Raw genomic sequence first — 22,050 nt, 5'->3', positions numbered from 1 at the left:
TTGGTGGTACAGCCCAACAACATTAAAGGGTCCAATCCTGGAAATCTGCCTGATTTGTCTCAGTGACGGACTGGCCGTGCCAAGAGCATTCATTATTACTGAGCAGCAATTTCCCAGGGTTGGTGGAGGTTAGAGAAATAGGCAGCAGCAAGGGCTAATATTGCTTTTTGTACTTCTCAAGAAAATGATTGATTCCGGGAGTGTTAACTCCTTTCTAAACATTGCATTTTCTGGGGTTTGCTCCAAGCACATGCTTGCGTGGTTTTGACGTCAACGCGTAATGCGGGGCAGGAAGCTTTCATTATTTTTTTTCTTGGAATGTACCCTTGGAAAAGCGGAAATAAAACTGAAAGCCTTGCCCTCGCATTTTGCCAGCAGACTGAATTTTATTCTAGGGATGACACACTATCTTCCCATGGTGGGCATCGATAGAATTTCTAGACACTCCCTTATTAATCAGCCTGTCCATCTGGTGTTTAAAATTCCTCACCACATGAGGTCAGGCTGCTTAATGAGTTTAATTGCTCTGTCAGCCCTTTAATGCTGGCAGGCGAAGTGGGAGGCCTATGCCAAAGCCATCCAGGATTCCTGTGAGCAGCCAGGGAAGAATTGGGGCCATTGCTCAGCTGCGGCTTCCGGTGCGGAACTAGGAAGCCAGGTCCTCTATGAAGCCACAGAAAACCACCTCGGAGCCATGTGCTCTGGAGTGGGGACACCTTGATCCGCTGGCTCAGCCTCTGTATTGATCTGGGGTCTGCCTTTATTCTTTGATCAGTTTCTGTTTGGGACTGATGATAACAACAAGCCTTGTTAACTGTAGAATGCGCTCATGCCTTGTGATTCTAGAACAGTGCTTGGCACACTTCTTCTGTAAAGGGCCAGATAGTAAACATTTTAGGCTTTGTGGGCTGGGCGGTCTCTGATACAACCACCCATCTCTGCTGTTGCCATGCAACAGTAGTCGGAGGGGACACACAAGAGTGTGCTTGTGTCCCAAAAAAAACTAATTCTACAACAGTGCTTGGCTGAAGGGCAAGCCAGTTTGCTCTAGTTTGCTGACCCCTGCTCTCGAAGGATCAGTACGCCCATTTGGCCAGCCCAGGGATCAGGGGAAAGGGACACCTCCACAAACTGATAGCAACAGCCAGTCTCTCACTAAGCCATGTGGATTTTACCTCCTTAGTCCCTCTCACATTTGTGTAGGTCTCTATCTCTGCCATGGCTCTAGTCCAGGCTACCGTCATCCTTGGCCCAGATGCTGGTGATAACGTCCTAACCAGTCTGCCCACGTGCATTTTGTCTGTTCTGTTCTTTACGCTGTTGGCAAGCACTAGTTTCAGTATGCAAATTGAGTCCTATTCTACCACTGTTTCCCAGCCCAGTCCTTCTCCTTGTTAAAATCCTTCAATAGCTTCTGACCATTTTTAATACAAAGGCCAAAATCTTAAATGTGGCTTGACAGCAGACGCTATCTCATCTTGCCATCTCCAGCCCCATCCCTCCCTCTGCCCTCTGCCCTATAGCCACATCCCTTTCTTTTAGTATCTCTGTCTGTTCCTTTCTGTCTCTGTCACACACACACACACACACACACACACACACACACACACTCCCCATGAGCCCCTTCTCACCCTGAGCCAGGTCCCCATCTGCATCCACACATGCCAACGCCAGTCACCAGTTCATCCTTCAACTACCCATCTCAGTGTGAATTCCTAACGTACCCCTTTCCCAGATTTCCCAGATGTAGGCCTTCTTAGCCTCCTACCCATTTTCTTCATAGTGTTTTTATAGCACTTTATTTTTTTTAAGATTTTATTTGTTTATTTGGCAGACAGAGATCACAAGTAGTAGGCAGAGAGGCAGAGAGAGGAGGAAGCAGGCTCCCCATGGAGCAGAGAGCCTGATGCAGGGCTCGATCCTAGGACCCTGGGATCATGACCTGAGCCGAAGGCAGAGGCTTTAACCCACTGAGCCACCCAGGTGCCCCTTTTTATAGCACTTTAATATATTTATAAGAATTACACAGTGATACCAGTTATCAACTGTGCCTCTCCTGATGTGGTATATGGTCAGTCTCTCTCCCTCTCCCACTAGACCGTAAGCTCCACGTTTATAAGGGAACACACTTGCTTACCATTGTCTAGTGGGCATTGATTATCTAGCAAAGGGAAGAGTATTCTCCCCTGCCCGCAAAAGCCTCACGGTCTGGTGGAGTGAACAGATGAAGCCAGTCATCATACAGGTTGTTTAGCTCAGCGGTGGGCTGGAGCACCTGGTTAGAGTACATAACCTGTAAGAGGAGTCCCTAAGTCAATAGTAAGAGTCCAGGAACGCTTCCGTGAGTTGGTGACATCTGTACTGTATGAGGAGGGATGGGTTGTTATCCAGGCCCAGGGAAACAAATGCGCTGCAGTCCGTGGGAGCAGCAGATGCAAGCAGAGACGAGAGAGAGAGAGAGAGAGAGAGATTTTGTGTGCCTGGTGGCCTTGGAGAACCATAGTTCAATGTGGTGGGATCACAGAGTAGAGCAGAGGAAGAAGGGTGAGAAATGAGTCTAGAAAGTCAGCAAGATCTCCTGATAGTTTTAGAGGCTGTGGAGTTTGGGTTTTACCATGATGACAGCTGGGAGTCAGAAAACCTTAACACAGCAGAGTGCCCTGATTTGGGTGATTTTATAAATCTCACCTGAGGGTCACATAGAAAATGGAGTCCACGGAGAGATGGCGAGACTGGAGGCAGGGAGACCGCGTGGAGGCTGTTACGGTAATCCAGGAGAGAGCTGATGGTGGCCAGAGCTGAAATACTGGCCCGGAAACTAGGGAGAGGCAGGCAAATGAACAGGTCTGGGAAGTTGAACACATGAGAGAGGGTGCAGAGAAGGGGGCGTCAAGGAAGATTGCCACACATCTGGCTTAGAAAGTGAGCGCACGCTGGTGCCATTTGCTGAAATGCAGGGAGACGAAGATGGGGGCCCCCAAAGAGGAGTGAAATGCCAGGTTCTGCTTCAGGCATGTGAGGAGGTAACTGTGGCATCCAAGCCGAGCTTAAATAAGTTTGGAAATTAGGGAAGACATCTGGGATGGAGTACTGATTTGAAATTAGTCCACCTGTGGACCATGGGCCTGGATTTCATCTACCAGGGAGAGTGTGCTCTGGAGAAGGAACAGAAGCTTGAGAAAGAGACACGTTAATAAGCGTGTAGAGGAGGAGATTGAGAAAAACCAGCCAGGAGACTTTGGGTGTGAGGTTATGGCCATCGGGGGCTCTAACTTACCTCTGTATCCACAGTGCCCGGGACAGAGTCCGGCACCTACTATAGCAGGCATTCCACCGATGTTTGTTGAATGAATTTTGAAATGCTTAAACTTCTGTGATTCCAAGGGACATGCATTGCTACAGTTCTGCTCTAGGGTGGGCGGGCACACAGTGCTAATCAAGTCGGCCCCCTCCAGGCAGTGGGCAACAGGACCAGTCCCCTTTGGCCTTTGGCCTTGACTTCCATCCTTGCCTGTAACCATGACATGCTGCTGACCTGAGAAGCATTGTTCTCAGGTCTTTTGAAACCTCCTCCTGACTGAAACACAAGCGAGTAAGCAGTGAGGACAGCCGCTGGAACAAGAAGAAATAAAGGAGCAGAGTTCACAATTCAGGGGGCAGAGAGCTTGATGGCCTGAAAGGATCAATTAGACACTTTGGGGGGGAATTTCCAAGCTCTTGTCACATCCCATTATTCCGTTTGTTCAGTGAAAATAGAAGCTGGGATTTGGGTCACACAGCAGGGCTCTTTGGATGCCAGGGATATTTGAACTGAGAACATTTCTACAGAGTCAGAATGGATGGAAATACGGAATTTCCCTGGACGAAAATGTGAAGACCCATCCACTGATCAGGCCTTTCAAGACGTTAACGGAAAAGGTAAGAAACTGGATTCTGGTAACACTGAGTGGCCATGCTGATTTTCCTTCCTTGGGAATTCCTTCAGATGGTCAGAGGAATTCCAGGCAAATTCACTCTCCAGTTGAAGTAAACTGCTCAGGAGCTCACCAGTGGGCAAGAGCCTACAACCAGTTTCCAAGAGCCCTACCTCATGTTCAGTTCTTTGACTCTGAGCGCCCATCGGATGGAGAAGCACTGTTCGGCACTTGGAGGCTGAGCCAAAGCACATTCATAGTTCATTTGCAACAGGACCAGGAAGGGCTTTTGTTAGACTACTGATGTGAGGGACTTAGGGCTAGGAGAGCACTGAACTGCTGGAGGAAATCCAGATAGAAAAGACTCCCGGTCACGACAGACAAAGGGAGTAGAGAGAAGGAGCTCTAGGGAAATATGGAGAGGTCTTTTGCGTTTTTTATTATTATTATTGAGAAATTTGGTTCAACGCAACTCCAAATTCCAATCTAGGGATCAGTAAGAGTTCTTTGTAAGCCGTCGGCTTTGTGCCGTGTGTAAAGCATGACTTATGTAACATTGTATGGATACTGGCCATCTGCAAAATTGTGTATAGCTCAAGAGAATTCTAAATCTAAAAAATTCTACTTTCAAAGTTCAGAGGAGAGCCTTGTGCCAATCATTTCCACAAGTCTTGTCTTAATCAGCTACTAGAACCTGAGGGGTCACTCTCCTATTCTTGTTCCTCGTTCTCCACAAACTAGGTAATGTCTGGTACATTCCCTCTAAAGGCAGGAAGTATAGGATTTTGTACTTGGAAACATCAGAAAGACTGACGATGACGTGTTTCAGGGGAGATTCTGCGGGGGGCGTCTTGACCTAGGGACAGGAGGCTGGAGTCCACTGCACCCCCGTCCACCATGGGGGCCAAGTTCACAGGGAGTCAGGCCAGTCAGAGTGCAGGGGTGTTCCTGCAAATCTCTTCTGCTCGGATTTTCTTCCAGGAGAAGGAAATTTACCGCTGGCCCGCCCGGGAGTCCCTGAAAACCATGCTGGCTGTGGGCTGGTCTGTGGAGAGGACCAAAGAGGGAGAGGCCCTGGTTCAACAGCGGGAAAACGAGAAACTTCGGAGCGTGTCCCAGGCCAGCCAGGTATGACCGCATGCCCAGGGCCAACACTGGGCCAGTCTTAGAACACCCAGAGAAATGGGGAAAGCTCTCCCTGGGGTGTCAGGGGCCAAGGACCACCAGGGATGAACCCTGAGGGAATACATCTTCAGCAGCCGAAGTCAGGATACTGATAAGAATGAGGAAAACCATGGCCAACCCAGCGATTCTGTCTTTGCTTCTCTAGGGCAACAGCTACAGCCCTGCTCCCCTGGACCTCTCCAACGTGGTGCTCTCCAGGGAGCTCCAGGTCAGTGTTGGTTCCTGCAGGACAGCATATCCTGCTTTCCAAAACCCCCGGAGTGCAGGGGCATATTATCTTTTGAAGAGTTTTTTTAAGAAGGGGGTGAGCGGGGGAAAAATGCCTTGAACAAAGCACCACTAAAGTATCAGCTGGGAAGGCAGCCACACTGGGCCAGGGCCACAGGGCAAGTCTCAGCAGAGTAAGGCAGTTCTCTAAGAAGGCCAGGCTTTGCACTTCTTCTAGGGACATCATAATAGGTAACGCCTCAGTAAAAGGAGGACACAGCAAATTACTGTATCAACACACAGAGCTAACAACTAGGAGAAAAATCTCATAAGGGCTGGGAGAAAAGCAGTGGAAAGGCCCATAGGTGGGGGCACTTTCCTTGTCCCAGCAGGTGCCACCAGCCGTAGGGACACTTGTGTGTCCCACAGTGGATTCACTCAGGGGCCCCTGATGGTGCAGGATTTAGGGGCAGATAACCCAGAGGATGAAACTGAAAGTCCTAAGGTGCCTCATCCCCCCACCCTCCCCTGCCGGGCGGTTGCCAAAACAGGCTCCAGCCTGGGCCAGTTACTCCTCAGCCCATGAGACCAACCCTTTGGACCTTAGAGAAGGTTTTCTTTCCAACATACTCCCTTCATCCCAGGTCGCTGTAAAGATGAGTTCTCTTTGAGAAATCTTTGCAGCCATTTTTCTCCAAGATGTGATTGTTTTTAGTCTGCTCAGCTCAAGGCTTTTGGGGAATCTAGACTGTCACTTGACTCCTGCTAGCATCTCGCTGTCTCGGGTCAGGAATAAAATCTTGAACTCCCCTGGGCAAAGGAAGTGCCACCAGAATGCAGTTTCAGATGGAAATGCGTGTTTCTCACAAATGCATCAAACTGCCGGGATAATAACTTACCAGGGAAGGACAGAATTAGAAACTGTTTTCTGTGTGTATGGAAAAATATGAAACTAATGAGATGTATAAGCACAGACTAATTAATGATGGGAGACACTCAGCAGTGTGCTGTGAGCATTTGGTGGTGCTCCGTTCCCAAGGTTGCTTGAAACAGGCTGGCCGATAGGAACACATTTTTCTTCTTTGCTGTCTCTCTGACCGTCGTCTCCTTGGTGGGACACAGGGAATGGTGGAGGTCGTGGCTGAAAACTATCACAACATCTGGGCCAAGAAGAAGAAGCTGGAACTGGAGAGCAAAGGTGAGCCAAATTCTCGAGTTCTCGGTGCCCCCTGCAGGAGGTGAGCTGGGGGCAGGATTGTTTTCAGGGGAGGGGGATGCAAAGGAAGAGCTAAATATGTTGTCCCCTCTCACTTTCCGGAGCCCAGGTGGCGGCAGTCACCCTTTGTTGGTACCGTATGATACCCTGACAGCCAAGGAGAAGTTCAGGGACCGAGAGAAGGCACAGGACCTGTTTAAATTCCTCCAAGTGAACGGGATCGTGGTTTCTAGGTAAGTCCTCTTCCGGGTGATGTGATGGAGGCGGGGGTGGGCTTGTGGGCGTGGTCTCTCCCTCTCTAGGTATTTACTCACCTGACGCAAAACCCACGAGAGGAAGGGTAGCGGTTAGTATTTTGAAATGAGAAAACTTTGATTTGGGAGCATGAAGCTGTCTTTTCTGGCCTAAGCAGGACCAGTCAATATCCATTTTTAAAAACTTGTTATAGCAAAGAATCATGACAAATGATACATATACACCTTAAACATTTAATTTTAAATTGAAACCTATAAATACACATTCATTCACAAATCTTGTGCTATAGGCCCTGAGACCTTCTCTTTGCTGTTTGATCGATTGGTGTTATAAGCCATATCCATAGTGCATCCTCAAAGCTCTGGGACTCGGGCTTTACAGAGCAGTGACAATTACAGCACATACACAACGAAGGAAGTATAGTATTCTTCTAGGGTTTTTCTTTTTTTTTTTTTTTTTCAATTTCCTCCCCCGTCTTTTACAGTTATCTCCTCAGAGCTAATTCAGAAACCATGTATTTGGAAGCACAGTTTCCAACCTTTGTAAAATATGCAACTTAGCTCTCACAGAACCAGTGGTCCTCTTCACACTCTTGTTTTATACGCTATTTAATTACATAATAACAACAGTATACCTAACTCACGTAAGCTGTGTTTGAACAAAGAGAACTGATTCTTTGGAAGGAGCAACTCCAGTCCATCAAGATTCCTGAGACCTTTTATCTCAGACTTCGGTCTGTCAGAATTATCTAGAGGAGGGTTGTCAGTGAGTGTGGCCTTAGCTGTTTAAGTCTTAAAGGTAGAACCTGTTTCCGTGCTGGTCTGACGACGGTAGTGGGCTGTGCTCCATGGGTCATGCTTGCCGAGTCACAAGGTTTGAAGGTGAAACACAAGCCAGTGTTCCTATTCTGGTAGAGCCATTCCCCCTAAAAGAAATATTTGCTGAGCCAGCTGCTGTTTCTTCTTTCAGTTTCCTACAGAATTTTATCACTGAATGGCAAAAAATAAATAAATTAAAAAATAAATAAAAACCTATTTTTCTATTGTAGTCCATATGAAAAAATAACAAACTTATTTGCCATATTGTCAAGCAGGAAAGGTCAGACAGCAGGAGACCGCCTCTGGGGAAGCATTTGAGAAATACTCCCTTGGTCATTTTAATCCTGGTCTTAACACCCAGGGGAATGCGTCCTGTGATTTGCTGATAAATAACTTGCTCACAGAAATGAAAAATTCCTCTTTCCCACAACTAAAAAAGAACTCAAGGAGGTAAGAGGGAAAGGAAAAAGATCGTTGAATTCAGCAAACGTATCCTAGCAGCTATAATTACCGTGTGCCAGACCCCACGGAGGGCACTTGGGTGTGCAGACGAGGAAGCGAGAGCCCGTCAGGGAGGAGAACTCATTTCCCACCACCCACCTCTTGAGCTGCTCCATCCTCCGCTTCCCCATCTCTCCATGGCAGCCCATTCTTCCTGGTGCTCAAGCCAAAACCTTTGCTCTTTTCCCCTGACCCATACCCAATCCTTCAGGAAATCCTGATGGTTCTGCCTTTATTTTTTTTTTTAATTTTTTTTAAGATTTTATTTATTTATTTGACAGACAGAGATCACAAGTAGGCAGAGAGGCAGGCAGAGACAGAGAGACGGGGAAGCAGGCCCCCTGCTGAGCAGAGAGCCCCATGCGGGACTCAATCCCAGGACCCTGAGATCATGACCTGAGCCGAAGGCAGAGGCTTTAACCCACTGAGCCACCCAGGCACCCGGTTCTGCCTTTAAAAGATATCCAGAATCTGACCCTTTCTCACCCGTTCCATGCCGTCACCATCTTTCCTGAAAGAGCCTCTACCCCGGGCGCCCTGCTTCAACCCTTATCCCCCACAGTCAGTTTTAAACCTAGCAACTAAAGTAATCCTTTTATAATGTAAGTCGTTCCCCTGGTCAGAACTTTCCGTAGCTTCCCATCTCAGAGCCAAAGCCAAAATCTGAGGATGGCCCATAGGCCCCTAATGATGTACTGACCACCTCATGCTTCTCACTTCCACTCCATCCACACTAGCATCTGCCATATCCCTTCAACTCAGCATGCATGCTTCTGCCTCAGGATCTTTGCACCACTGCTCCATATGCCTGGAAAGTTCTTTCCCCAGATGTCCCGATGGCTCACCTCTTCACCTTCTCCAAACCTTTACTGCAGTGTCCTCTCCCCATGAAACCAGCACCGACTGCCTCCCCCCTTCATCCTCTCTTGGGCCCTTTCATACTGCTTTGATTTTTCTTTTTTTCATAATGCTAATTAGTTTCTCGCATCCCACGTGATTTATACTTCAGTTTAAGTAGTATGTGCGTCTATTTACACCAGGCGTATAGGTTCCGCAGAGGCAGGGATGTTGTTTTCTTCTCTGATGGATCCCCTGCTTGATATTTGTTGAATGAATGATAAAGATATTTTGAAATATCTTTTCAGATCTTATTCTAGCGCAGGTGTTGAGTGCTCCCAGAGGCAGGTTCCAAGTACAAGGGGTTATCAGTGAGACGACTAATCAGGTCACTAAACCAGAATAGCCATTAACGTTTGGAAAGTAAAGAAAACACAGATAGGATTGCTGATGCTCCAAAGTCACATAGTCATCTCTGTTACTTCCTGGGGTTTACCCATTTCCAACCTAGAGGTGTGAAGGATATGGAGCTGGATGCCTCCTCCATGGAAAAGAGGTTTGCCTATAAATTTTTGAAGAAGATCCTGAAATATGTTGATTCCGCCCAAGAGTTTATTGCCCATTTGGGTAAGTATCATTGTGACATACCCCCCAAATGTGTGCTTCCCTTAATATTTTGTACTCTCAAAAACAATGTGGTATTCCTTTACCAAGCGATGATGCTTTCCTACTGTAGCTGTTTGTGATTCATTTAGACATCGTATGGTTTTGAGGGGGGAAATGGTGGCTGAGATTTTGTCCCCCTCTTTAAAAAAAAAAAAATCTGATTCATCCTTGGTTTCAGGGTTTGATTGAGCCATTTGTCATTTTTCATATAACTCATCCTATTGTAACTCTTCCATTGTTTTGCTTTGTGACTGTGGGCATATGACTCAACCTCTCTGAAGCTGCTTTCTCATCACTAAAGTGGAGGAAAGGGTAGGGAAACAGCTGAGAGAATTGACATGAGAAACAACTCACCAGCACAGTTGGAAAGTCCTTTGTAAAACAGAAGATACTTTGTGAAATCAAATGGCCCTTCCATGGCCCTCAGAAAAGCCGCTCTGTTTCTAAAATGCTATGACTGTTTTTGGTATTGTTTCCTTTAACTGTGGCCAACTTTGTGTTACCTTTGTCTTTGTAGAAGCCATTGTCAGCAGTGGAAAAACAGAAAAGTCGCCCCACGACCAGGAGATCAAATTCTTTGCCAAAGTAAGTGATTCCTTACATTTAACCAAACTACTTTCTTCTTAGAATCTGTACAATTTAGGGTGCAAGTTAAGTTCATCTCACAAAGATATCTGAAACTCCAGGGGCTTCGATGAGATGGGCCTGTGTTTCTCCGTTGTGGAACAGTCCACAGGGAGGTGGGTGGTCTGAGGAGGCAGGCAGCCCATTCTGCTCCACACCATCATCCCAGGGACCCAGAAACTTCCTCTTTCAGTGCTCCACCGGCTCCTAAGCTGTGCTGTCAGTGTGGTCCAGACGGGCTCACCTGTACCACATCTGTGGGAAAGAGGAAAAGGAGAGAGGAAGACAAGCTGCTTCTCGCTTGAAGTTCTTTCCCAGTGGCTAAAACTCCGTCATTTTTAGATCTACCTAGCTGCCAGGGAGTCTGGGTCATGCATTCTCTGGCTTGGTGACCCCATGCCCAAGTAAAACATGGGGGTTTCTGTTGCTAAGAGAAAAGGGAAGAATGATTTTGGGTACCAGTGAGCAGTCTTTGCTATAGAACCCTACTCAGAGGACTGAATGCATGTGAGGCCTTGGGGTAACTGTGCCTGAGAAGCAGAGACAGAAGGCTCAAGGCTGGCAGTGCTAGGCCAGGCCCCAAGTGATCCTATTGGACGCCGTGCCCAAGAAGGCATGACTAAACACAGATGTACCCCCTGGATTCTCCTGAAAATGCTGACTCAGCTGTATGCATATTTCTTGGGACCCTTCGTCAGTAGCCATCTCCATTCCCATATCCCTAAGGCCTCTGGTTTGAGGTGTGTATGAGAGGAAAATATGTTGGAAACTGCCATCCACCAGGTAGAGTTTCCTAGAAATTCCAGAACCTGTGTTCAGAGGCTCTTTGCTCACGAGAAATGAACCTTTCAAAGGAACCAAAGGAGGGGCTTTGGTTAGCGTCCTAGAAATTAATTTATGGTGGATTTTCCAGGTTCTCCTCCCACTGGTTGACCAGCACTTCACCAATCACCACCTCTACTTCCTGTCATCCCCTCTGAAGCCCCTTAGCAGCAGCGGCTATGCCTCTCATAAGGAGAAAGAAATGGTGGCCAGGTGAGTCTACAAAAGAGAAAGTCATGGTGGCAATGTGCGTTGTATAAAACCCCAGATTCCTGGAGACTGAATGGTGACTCTTTCAGAGAAATGAACTGTGGCCCAATGATTGGTAGCCCAGAGATTTTGGTTATGTTGGTTTTGAAAGTAATTATATTCATATTTATCTCTGTATTATTTTGGCAACCAAGAGAAGTGCGCTGGTTTGGAGGTATCAGTAGGGCTTGGGAAAAATTTATATACTCAGATCAACTTTTATCCTGAAATAACATTTAGAAAAAATGCAAAGTCAATCCTGAAGCTTGAACAAGCAAACACACAACATTGAGAAGAAACAGATTAATGCTGTTTTCAATCCCATTCTTTTCAGGCTTTTTCAGTTTAAATTTCTTTTAAAGAATCCGATCTTCAAAGTCCTGTTGTGGATGATCCGATATTTGAAATCCAGAGCAACACAATTCAATTTAAATTCCTAATAGGAAAAGAAAAATGTTCCTCAGGAACACCAGCCTCTGTTCTCATTGCAGTAGACATAACATGTCGATACCTCAAGACAGAGGAGAGCAAAGAGGTTGCTTTGTGATCAGACTAAAAGATGGGTTCCACCATGCCTCTGGTCTTCTCCGGATTGGATTGAGAATGACAGGGAATGAGGTAGATGTCTAAATGGCAAAAAGTAAAGAATTATGATGGAAGCAGTTAACTCTTTCCCTAGCAGCCATTGATGGCGGACAGTATACAGGATAATTTATAAAGGCCCACCCATTAAATACCACCATCCTTGTGATGATAGTTAGCCTCAGGATTTAGCTAACATTTATTAAGCCCAAAGCTAACAGTGAGCTGGTTTTTCGTCCCTACACCAGTGGGCAGTAACTCTTGCATATCATTGTAAAACATCACCATGCTCTAAGAACCACCCGTATATTCTCTCCATTTTGCAGATGAGGACACCGAGGTTGGTCAGGTGCATGTTGGTGCCCAAAGAGACCCAGGTAGTAGTAAGTTAGGGCAAGAATGAAAGTCCTCTCTATCCATGTGGAATGCCATTTTTTCTGCAGTTATTACCTCATCTCATTTATCAAGAAAGGAGGAGCCCATGCTATCAAAATGAGATACACTTAGCATCCGTTGCTGACCAAAGATTGCCTAAATATTTTCAGGACACACTGGTGTATTTTGTAAGAAGTTCAGGAAATGAGGGGCAAAGTGAGATATTCAGATAATCCAACAGAGGGCAGGTGTGTCTGTCTTCTTCATCTATTTTTGTGAGATTGTTAATTCATGGAAATGTAACATTTGTTCAGCCAGGCACCATTTGTCACGGCTGAAAGACAACCTGCATCTGATCAGCCTTGCAAATAGCTTCCAGATCCATCGGTGTGCTTGCTGCCCTCCCACAGAAGCAGTAGCGTCGCACCAAATGTGTTCACACCTCCAGACCCCTCTTGCCCACGCCCTTCTCCACCACCGCACCTCTTCTGATCTGCTGCCATTCACCAGGGCTACCATACTCTCTGTCCTGTGGTCCCTTTGATTTGTCACTTGCAAATTCTGAGATGGGGAGGCACCGGGGAACTCTGTAACACTGGGCTAAGAACAGTGCGTTTATTTGCTCCTTGGGGGGCAGGAAGGGGCCTTTGAAAACCTCAGGTCCTGGCTTTGGCATGCCTGGGCAAGCCCCGCTGACAGCAAGCAGAACCCTGTTAATATTAGGATCAAACAACTCCACCATCTGCTTTGGTTAGAAAAATGTTACTTTGTATTTATACAGAGCATGTGTCTGCTTTGAAGCATTTCACCAGAAATATCAGCATTGATCAGCCCCTAATTCTAAAAACTAAGAGGATCTTGTGATTACTTTCTACTTAGAGATGAGAAAACCAAGGCCCAGAGTGGTTATGCGGCTTCACCAGGACAGCCCAGCTAGCACGGCAGAGCTGTGGGTCTCCTGTTCCTCCAGGCTCTCCTCCTCCCCCAAGTCCGTGATTTTTTTTTTTTAAATCAAATACGTAGCTCTTAAAAAGGGGACACAAAGGGAAGAACAAAAAAGCAGTCCCTATTTAATTTCACACTAGCAGGCTGTCAAGTTTCTGTTAACTAACTCTGAGTTCTCTGAAGCTCTAGGCCAGGGTTTCCAGCTTATCTCACTGCAGAAATAAATGACTGCCCACAGGGGACTTCAGCTGTGATTGTCTAGTAGACAGCTCAGTAAAATCAGGGCGTTCACTGAAAAGCATTTAAAGGTGAGCAAGTTTGGGGTTTTGGTTGTGTTTTTTTTAAGTTTTTATTTAAATTCTAGTCCTTAAACAAAGTGTAGTGTATTATTAGCTTCGGGTGTACAGTAGAGTGATTCAACACTTCAGTACATATAGGTGAGCGAGTTTTGCTCTCTGCCAACACTCAAGATGTATTTCTTCTCCGTCTGAGCTGTTCCTGAAAAGACTTCTGCCCCGTGTGGGTCAGGAAGCCCACAAGTTACGAATGAGAGGCTGGGAAGGACTTCAGCTTAGTCTCAGCTTGGGAAGCCCTTGGCCCGTAGCTGGTATTTTTAGTGTCCCTTCCCCTCTGCGTTCCACCAGGAAGGACTGCTTGCTGAAGGCATCGCAAAGTTCTTGCCTAGCTGTACCAGCGTCAGATAGGGTCAGACTTCTGAGCGGTCTCCTCCCCAGAGCCATTGGCAGTACAGGTCACATCATGGCTGTAGTGGGTAAGGGCCCATCAGTGGCGTGTTCAGAGGCATTTACAGAGCTCTTTCCTAACAGCACAAGACTCTCTACCAGACACCACAGAAAGCAGAAGCTAAGGCACAGATGGACCTCCAAAGGGTTCCATGATAGAAAAGATGGCTGAAAGCAGGGGTAGGGTCGAAAAGCACTAAATGCATAGCAGATAGGTTTCCCAGCTTCCAGGGAGGGGCACGGCTAGGACAGCCCTTCAATCGGACCCTTAGACTAATAGGAAACAACAGAGAAAACCAATTTCCCAAAATGGTTTTGTCCAACACAGTGTCTCCCATCCCTGAACCGTTAATCTTCTTTTGTTCCCACCAACTTGCCCACCTCCCAACTAAATCTTCCCACCCCCGGCGAAGGCTGAAAATTGGTTTGCAGTCTGTTGCAAAGGTGGAAAAAGCACAATCCCTGTCAGAATCCTCATTTATTCCCGAACGTCAGGCAGACGAATATGTCAGCACATAGAACTCTGTATACGAGGAATGGTTTGCGATAACCTGGTCACTGCCGAATCCTGCCGTTGTCGTGGAAGGATTATTTCCTGCAAGGTCAGGGCTGCCTCCAAGGTGACTTCATGATTCTCCAACAAGACAGCAGAGAGCACACATTTTCCTAGTGTGGTCCAGGGGAGCCTTGCAGGGGAACACAGTGCATGTGCCTAGAGATCCATTCTGTGCTCCTTGTTATAAAGCGCGGGGGCCTGGGGGAGGGAGGGTACAAACCAGTCCTCGGATTTCTGTGCTTTTCCCACTCGCCTTCTTTTCTGCTTCAGCCTCTTCTGCAAACTCGCTGCTCTTGTTCGACACAGGATTTCCCTCTTTGGTAAGTGAAGAGAAATACTGCTGAAAGCCTCGCTCCTCCCTATAATTATCCGTAACTTGGCATTTTTGCCTTCGTGACGGGTGCCTTTGGACAACCTGAGCCTTAGGATGAAGGTGTCACCTAAATTTGCCATAGGAAAATTGGTCTGAAGTATGATAAATGACCTCTCTACCCCTTTAACAGCTCAAATTTTCCACACCAATGAATGTTTTAAGCTCTGCCTCTAACATCCATCAAACAGCAGACGTGTCAGGCCAGAGATAAATGCATTGTTCCCGCGCATAGGTCTGGCACTCTGTGTGTTGGTGGTTAATTGCGTTGGTCTGCGGATTGTGCATCTTAAGATCGCATTTAAAAGACAGGCTGAAGGGTTTGGGGAGTCACCGGTGATATTTTTGGTTCTAGGGAGTGATTCTACTACAATGGTGAGCTGTCTTCACATCTTAGCTCAGACACTTGACACAAGGTAAGTCTGCTCGGTGTTTTCCAGTATTTTCTTAAGACTCCCTCTCCGACCCTCTCTTCGCTGAGAAGACACATTGCTGCTCTGCAGGAGCTGGGGAGGGGAGGGGAGGGGAGGGGAAGGAAAGGCAGACAGGAAGGAGATGAATCTTCCCCTGACATTAGCACTCTCCATCTCTCTGCTCACATGATGGAGAGCCACTGTCATGACATGTACTGCACACTAAAAGCTGAGCATCTGATCAATTCTTGTCTTCCCTTCCTGAGAAATTCATCTTTTAGAAGATAAAATATGTAATAGCATAAAGTGCCACTTTGTCCCTCATTCTCCACACAAAAAAGGAAGAGCGAGCTGCCTGATGGGTGGCGGGGCCATAAGCATCCTGGGAGGGGGGACCATAATGCTCTGAATCCCAAGCAGCCAAGGAGGGAGGGGTAGCGATGTGTGATTACAAGATCAGAGACAAAGATGGGTTTGAACCCATGGCCTGAGGATCTTGCAGAAAAGATGGCTGAAAGGGAAGGAAGTCTTAACACATGTATGTGTAAGTCGTGGTAATATAAACATAACTGATCTGATGAGAGGAGGAAGAGAAGGAGTGACAAGGACAGACAGGGAGCTTTCTTGAACACACTCGTCAAGCAGAGCCCCTTGTCACAGTTGGGAGAAGGGCACGCTTCCCAAAATTGTATACAGAAGAGAGAAACCAACTGAAGGGCTGGCCACAAGATGAAAATCTACTACAAACGATGAATGGTTACCAAAAGCATGTTAAGAATAATTAAAGGGATTTGAGGGGCCTAAACCCATAAAACAAGAAACAAACATGGTGATATTAGGACAGCACAAATCTGTAGCATCAAGCCAAGGCACCCCAAGGGATTCAGATCCCCTGCAGCTGGGAAGAGGAATCTTTACTCCCAGGAGCATGTGGACGGTCTTGGGAGAGAGTCCCCTGCCTTTTTTCTTTTAAAAACACAGGTCAGCATGTTTGATAATCATTCCTGACAAAACCCAAGTCTAGAAAGTTACAAAGATAGTTCATGATTCCTTACAGACTAGGAGCAAGCCTCACTGACTTCATTTCTTTGTTTTTATTTTTCTGGTTGGTTGATTATCTTGAAAATGCTGTAGATACAAAGCATCTGTCCTTGAAGCAAGCCTGTCATAATCTTGTGAATAAGATGTCGAAATACGGAAAATAACAGTTGAGTTGTAAGCTTTGTTCCAATTTCAAGTTTTATAAAATAGTTTTAAGGGGAGGCTAATCTCCATCCCCACAGGGCACATTTCTATAGTTTTTGTTTTTATTTTCCAGCAGTCTGATGAAGCTGTCTGGTTTTCCTGTTTTGTTTAATTTGTTTTGAAATTTTTATATTTTTTTTAACTAACATATAATGTATTATACATATATACATATATATACATATAATGTATTATTTGTTTTAGGGGTACAGGTCTGTGAATCATCAGTGTTACACAATTGACAGCACTCACCATAGCACATACCCTCCCCCCAAAAACTCTCTGTTTTAAAGGGGGCTTTCTGTCCCTCTTCCCTTCCCTTCTCCAAGCTAAGACATCCCTGCAAGCTAATGGAAATCTAAACTTCATTTGACTTCTTTGTTCTCTCTAAGAGGTCCTGCATCATGGGAGAGCTCATATTTCTAGCTACTCCTTATAAAAGTAGCTTATCCCCTAATTAACTCTAAATCTCACCTCTCTTTCCTTTTAGTTAGATATTTACGGAAGAATATAGCCAGCTGAGACACTGTGTTGATAACGGATGACTAAAATCATTCATCCTAAACCCTCCCCTGTATTTCCCAAAGAGTGGAGGGCTAATGCCATCCAACAGAGAACACCACCCCGCTCTCTGACCCCCTTGGGATTGTGTGATCCAGGTGATTCCCTAGATGCTAACTGTTCTCTCCGCTTCTGACTCGGTGTTTTCAGTTGACTGGAGTGCCGAATGTCTGCCTGGATTAAACTGCAAGTCACCAGCTTCAAGAAGGGGGTTGCCCAAAGGTTTAGATTATGATTATGCTTCTGGTCTTGAACATCATTTGCTTACAGGACTGTCATGAAGTCAGGCTCAGAGCTGGTCAAGGCCGGGTTACGAGCATTCTTTGAAAATGCTGCAGAAGACTTAGAGAAGACTTCGGAAAACCTGAAGCTGGGGAAGTTTACACATTCCAGAACGCAGATTAAAGGCGTGTCTCAGAATATTAACTATACCACGGTGGCTCTGCTCCCCATCCTGACGTCCATCTTTGAGCACATTGCTCAGCATCAGTTCGGGGTGGATTTACTCTGTGAGTCCTATTACTGTCTACCGTGGACTTCTGTGCACAGAGGGCCCCAGATCAGAAGCATGTGACTCATTCACTTGAGTTGACCTTGAAAATAGAACAGAGAGATAATTATTCCGTACTTCTTAGGTTTAAAAATGTAGTAATAAATACTTAGAGGAGCAGAAATCCTCCAATTTGAGTATATAATATTTCATCTTTCCCCCACTATTATTCAAGACCAGAATTTTCCACCCACCGGCTTAGCTGTCAGCCATTGTGTTCCCACTTAATTTGAAAAGGTTATCTGAGTAATCCAGCAGGGGATATAGGTTCGCTCCCAGGGTTTTTCAGATACCACTTCCCCTGTTAAGAAGCCCTAATTTATTCATTGGATACCAGGAGCAAATGAAAGCCACGAACGTTTCATTATCTGAGCCTTCAGAAGAAGACCGTAGTTAGTTGGTTTTATTTCAGTTTCCATTTAGTACCACATACAGCCCCCTAGTGCAAGTATTTTGCCACCGAGCTCAATTTCACACTTTAAATGTTGACATGTGATTTAATTCAGTTTAACCAACGGTTGATAGTTGATGCTGTGACTTCTATATCCCTGAACAACTGAAAATCAGTTATTTCCTTAGAGGTGGTCAAAGGGATGGGGAACATTCGAACTCATTATTTCACATCATAGAAAGAATGCCCTTCCTTGTTGAAAACGTAAAAATTAAATTAGTTCTCATTATGTTCAATTAGTCCCTGCCTTATTCTGAGTTCCAGACATTGAAGGGACATGTAGCCAATATTCAACTCTGTAGATCCCCAAGTGGAACATCCCCTTCCCTCAGGAAACCTGACACAATCATGATATAATTTGTTTCTTGAAAAATGTCCATCAGAGAACTTGGAACATGTGGACATGAGAAATTTTGGTCTATCTCTAAAGAGGTAGGGACATTCAACATATCTTCCTAGGAAATTAACAAAAGACTCATTCAAACCTCAGATTTCTTGCATTCTTCCTTTCAGAAAAAGGAAGTACTACTATGCATAAAACTTAACCTTCGTGGCTCCCTCTATTGAGGGAAAAAAAAATCCCATATGGATCTCATTGGTCAAATGATTTCTTAAACGATGAGATTCACATCAAAAGCCGGCAAAGCAGCAGAGATGTCTCAGTGGAGGCTGTTCTCCTGTCAGTGGGTTGTCCCCCAGTTCAGTAAGCAGCATCTGGGGAGAAGGGGACTGTATCGTGGGGGGGCCAATGCAGGATGCATGCGCACGCACTCTCTGTAGCTCCTAGGTGATGCCAGTGCTTGTTTTCTGTGAGCGGACCCTCTCCTTGTGCCCGAGGTGAAGCGTTGGGATTGAAGCATGATAATGACTGCTCTTCTTTGTTCTTTCCAGTAGGCGATGTGCAGATTTCATGCTACCACATACTGTGCAGCCTCTACTCCCTTGGGACTGGAAAGAATATTTACGTTGAAAGGTAATTAGTGAACAAAAGAGGCTTACATGTGCAAGGCTTAGAAAAATGTTGCTTACCATCCTTCAGCACTTAACAACATCTTTTCAGTACAGCAAAGTCAAACTGCTCACTGAAATGGGGGTGGTGATTTTGAGCATAGGTTATTAAATGTTTATGGCAATATTAAAATGTAGTGAAGCTAGTGCGATTTATGACATCTGTGGAACTATGTTGAAAAGAAAACCACAGGCCCTAACTGGCATTACTTGGGCCAGGCCAAGTCACCAAAAGCAGGGCTTAATACCTAAACTCATGACAGTTTCATTTAGTTTTGTTTTTTTAAGATTTTACTTATATATTTGAAAGAGAGCATGAGAGTACAAGAGAGAGCATGAGCAAGCGGGAGGGGCAGAGACAGAAAGAGAAGCAGACTCCCTGCTCAGCAGGGAGCCCCATGTGGGACTCGAACCCCGGGACCATGATCCCAGGATTATGAGCTGAGCCAAAAGCAGACACTTAACCCAGGTGCCCCCCTAATTGCAGTTTCAACCTCCTGCAGAAATCTAAATCTTAACTGGTAAGTCAGGAGTTTTCTAATAGGTGCCAATGATGTAATCTGTCACAAGGGCCCTCTCCATCCCCTAAAGGAAGATGAGGTCATCTGCAGGATAAGACCTCCAGCCCTTCCCCTTAAGGGAAAGCCTCCTAGCCTGGAAAAACCTTTTCTTTTTTTTCTTGGCTTATAACTTTGTTGCCCGCCTCTTCTTCCTATAAAAACTTTCCATTTTGTACCATCTCCTCCAAGCACCCCGGTACTCGCTAGATGGGATGTTGCCAGATTCATGAATCCCCTAAAGACCGTGAGATCTTCAGACTGACTCAGTTGAATTTTATTTTTTAACACATAGCTGGTAAATGTATGCGATTCGAGAAGGAATACTGTATAGCCAAGCTAAATCATGTGCTAGTGACAAAAAAACGCTGACAAAACGTCTGTTTCTTCAAAATCCCAGCTTCCAGATAGCTTCCAGGGTTCCTGTGGTTAAAGCTTGCCGAAAAGCTCAAGGGACATGAGGCTGTTACTTTAGTGTTTAATGAGTTTCTATGTGAAGTCCTGGACCTTTGCCATTCTCAGCTGTCAGATTAGCTATAGTTTGTTTTGTTTTGTTTTTTTTCTAAACTTAGTTTATTTTTTCAGTGTTCCAAGATTCATTGTTTATGCACCACACCCAGTGCTCCACACAATACGTGCCCTCCATAATACCCACCATCAGGCTCACCTAACGCCCCACCCCCGCCCCTCCAAAACCCTCAGTTTGTTTCTCAGAGTCCACAGTCTCTCATGGTTCGTCTCCCCCTCTGATTTCCCCCAACTCACTTCTCCCCTCCTTCTCCCAATATCTTCCATGTTATTCGTTATGCTCCACAAGTAAGTGAAACCATATGATAATTGATTCTCTCTGCTTGACTTATTCCACTCTGCATCATCTCCTCCAGTCCCAACCATGTTGATACAAAAGTTGGGTATTCATCCTTTCTGATGGAGGCATAATACTCCATTGTATATATGGACCATATCTTCTGATCCATTCGTCCATTAAAGGGCATCTTGGCTCTTTCCACAGTTTGGTGACTGTAGCCATTGCTGCTATGAACATTGGGTTACAGATGGCCCTTCTTTTCACTACATCTGTATCTTTGGGGTAAATACCCAGTAGTGCAATTGCAGGGTCATAGGGTAGCTCTATTTTTAATTTTTTAAGGAATCTCCACACTGTTTTCCAAACTGGCTGCACCAACTTGCATTCCCACCAACAGTGTAAGAGGGTTCCCCTTTCTCCACATCCTCTCCAACTGTCAGATTAGCTACAGTTTTAAACAAGTGCACATTTTGGTAGCAGAAATGCAATTCAGAAATCTTGAATCTGAACAAGCTGATCCAATTCCCAAAGGAAATCACTATTAACAATTCGGTATATGTCATCCAGATATTTTCTACACATGTACATTTGTATACATGTAGGATCATAATATCCATATTGCTTTGCAAATTTGTCCTGTTGGATGAAGTTAAAAACTGAATTCCTTTACCATTCTACTACAATTTTTATATTTGTTATTTAGATAAAATAATCATTACCTTTCTACTTTAATAAGGTAAGCAACTTTAGTACACTTTTATTACTTTCTACATCTCCTTTTTTGCTATGTAGTTTCTTAAAATGGGGGCACCTGAGTGGTTCAGTTGGTTGAGCATCCAACTACCGATTTTGTCTCAGGTCATGATCTCAGAGTTGTGGGATTGAGCCCTGCATTGGACTTTGCACTGGGTGTGGAGCCTGCTTAAGATTCTCTCTCCCTCGTGCTTGCTTCAGCAGCACATATACTAAAAAAAAAAAAAAAAGATTCTCTCTCTCTCTCTCTCTGCCCTTTCCCCCCAGTCCTCCCCCATTCACACACATACACACATGTGCATGCGCTTGCTCTCTCTTTCTCTCTCTCTAAGATAATAATAATTTCTGGGGTGCCTGGGTGGCTCAGTGGGTTAAAGCCTCTGCCTTCAGCTCAGGTCATGATCTCAGGGTCCTGGGATCGAGCCCCACATTGGGGTCTCTGCTCAGCGGGGAGTCCGCTTCCCTTCCTCTCTCTCTGCCTCCCTCTCTGCCTACTTGTGATCTCTGTCTGTCAAATAAATAAATAAAATCTTTAAAAAATAATAATAATAATAATTTCTTATAACATTTACATTCTATTCTAGGACCAACATTTTTTGAGTTGTTTGCCTTAGTTTGTATTGTAAGGATTCACCAAATAGCCAATCCTTTTAAACCATGACTTTCCCATTCCAAATTTTTTATTTTGATTTGTGTCTTGGTTGACCAGATTCATCATTAAGTACTTGTTTCTGTAAGAGTTCTTAGATACTCTTGAATCCTTGCATATTTTGGAATATTCCCCCTCGACTTTTGAACGATTTCTGTGGTATAAAATCCTAGGGTCATAATTTCTTTTC

At 45.3% G+C, this 22,050-nt stretch overlaps 1 protein-coding gene across 2 annotated transcripts in view; it reads left to right on the top strand.

The window, feature by feature from the left end:
* Positions 1 to 22,050, top strand: part of RYR3 (ryanodine receptor 3) — a gene marked incomplete at its 5' end in the record, with an annotated part of 503,048 nt that overhangs the window by 401,952 nt on the left and 79,046 nt on the right. For both annotated transcript variants that reach the window (XM_080809903.1, XM_080809904.1), the window contains 12 exons: positions 3,829 to 3,918; positions 4,896 to 5,042; positions 5,245 to 5,307; positions 6,429 to 6,504; positions 6,632 to 6,755; positions 9,445 to 9,560; positions 10,117 to 10,184; positions 11,137 to 11,258; positions 14,766 to 14,815; positions 15,221 to 15,281; positions 17,355 to 17,593; positions 18,977 to 19,058. In XM_080809903.1, the coding sequence (XP_080666029.1) occupies positions 3,829 to 3,918; positions 4,896 to 5,042; positions 5,245 to 5,307; positions 6,429 to 6,504; positions 6,632 to 6,755; positions 9,445 to 9,560; positions 10,117 to 10,184; positions 11,137 to 11,258; positions 14,766 to 14,815; positions 15,221 to 15,281; positions 17,355 to 17,593; positions 18,977 to 19,058 (1,238 nt within the window). The remainder of the gene's footprint in view (positions 1 to 3,828; positions 3,919 to 4,895; positions 5,043 to 5,244; positions 5,308 to 6,428; positions 6,505 to 6,631; positions 6,756 to 9,444; positions 9,561 to 10,116; positions 10,185 to 11,136; positions 11,259 to 14,765; positions 14,816 to 15,220; positions 15,282 to 17,354; positions 17,594 to 18,976; positions 19,059 to 22,050) is intronic.

Source organism: Martes martes (assembly GCF_963455335.1).
Source record: "Martes martes genome assembly, chromosome: 7".
Taxonomy (NCBI): Eukaryota; Metazoa; Chordata; class Mammalia; order Carnivora; family Mustelidae; genus Martes; species Martes martes.
Note: the sequence above shows the minus strand (reverse complement) of the source record. Positions and strands in the feature narration are given on the sequence as shown.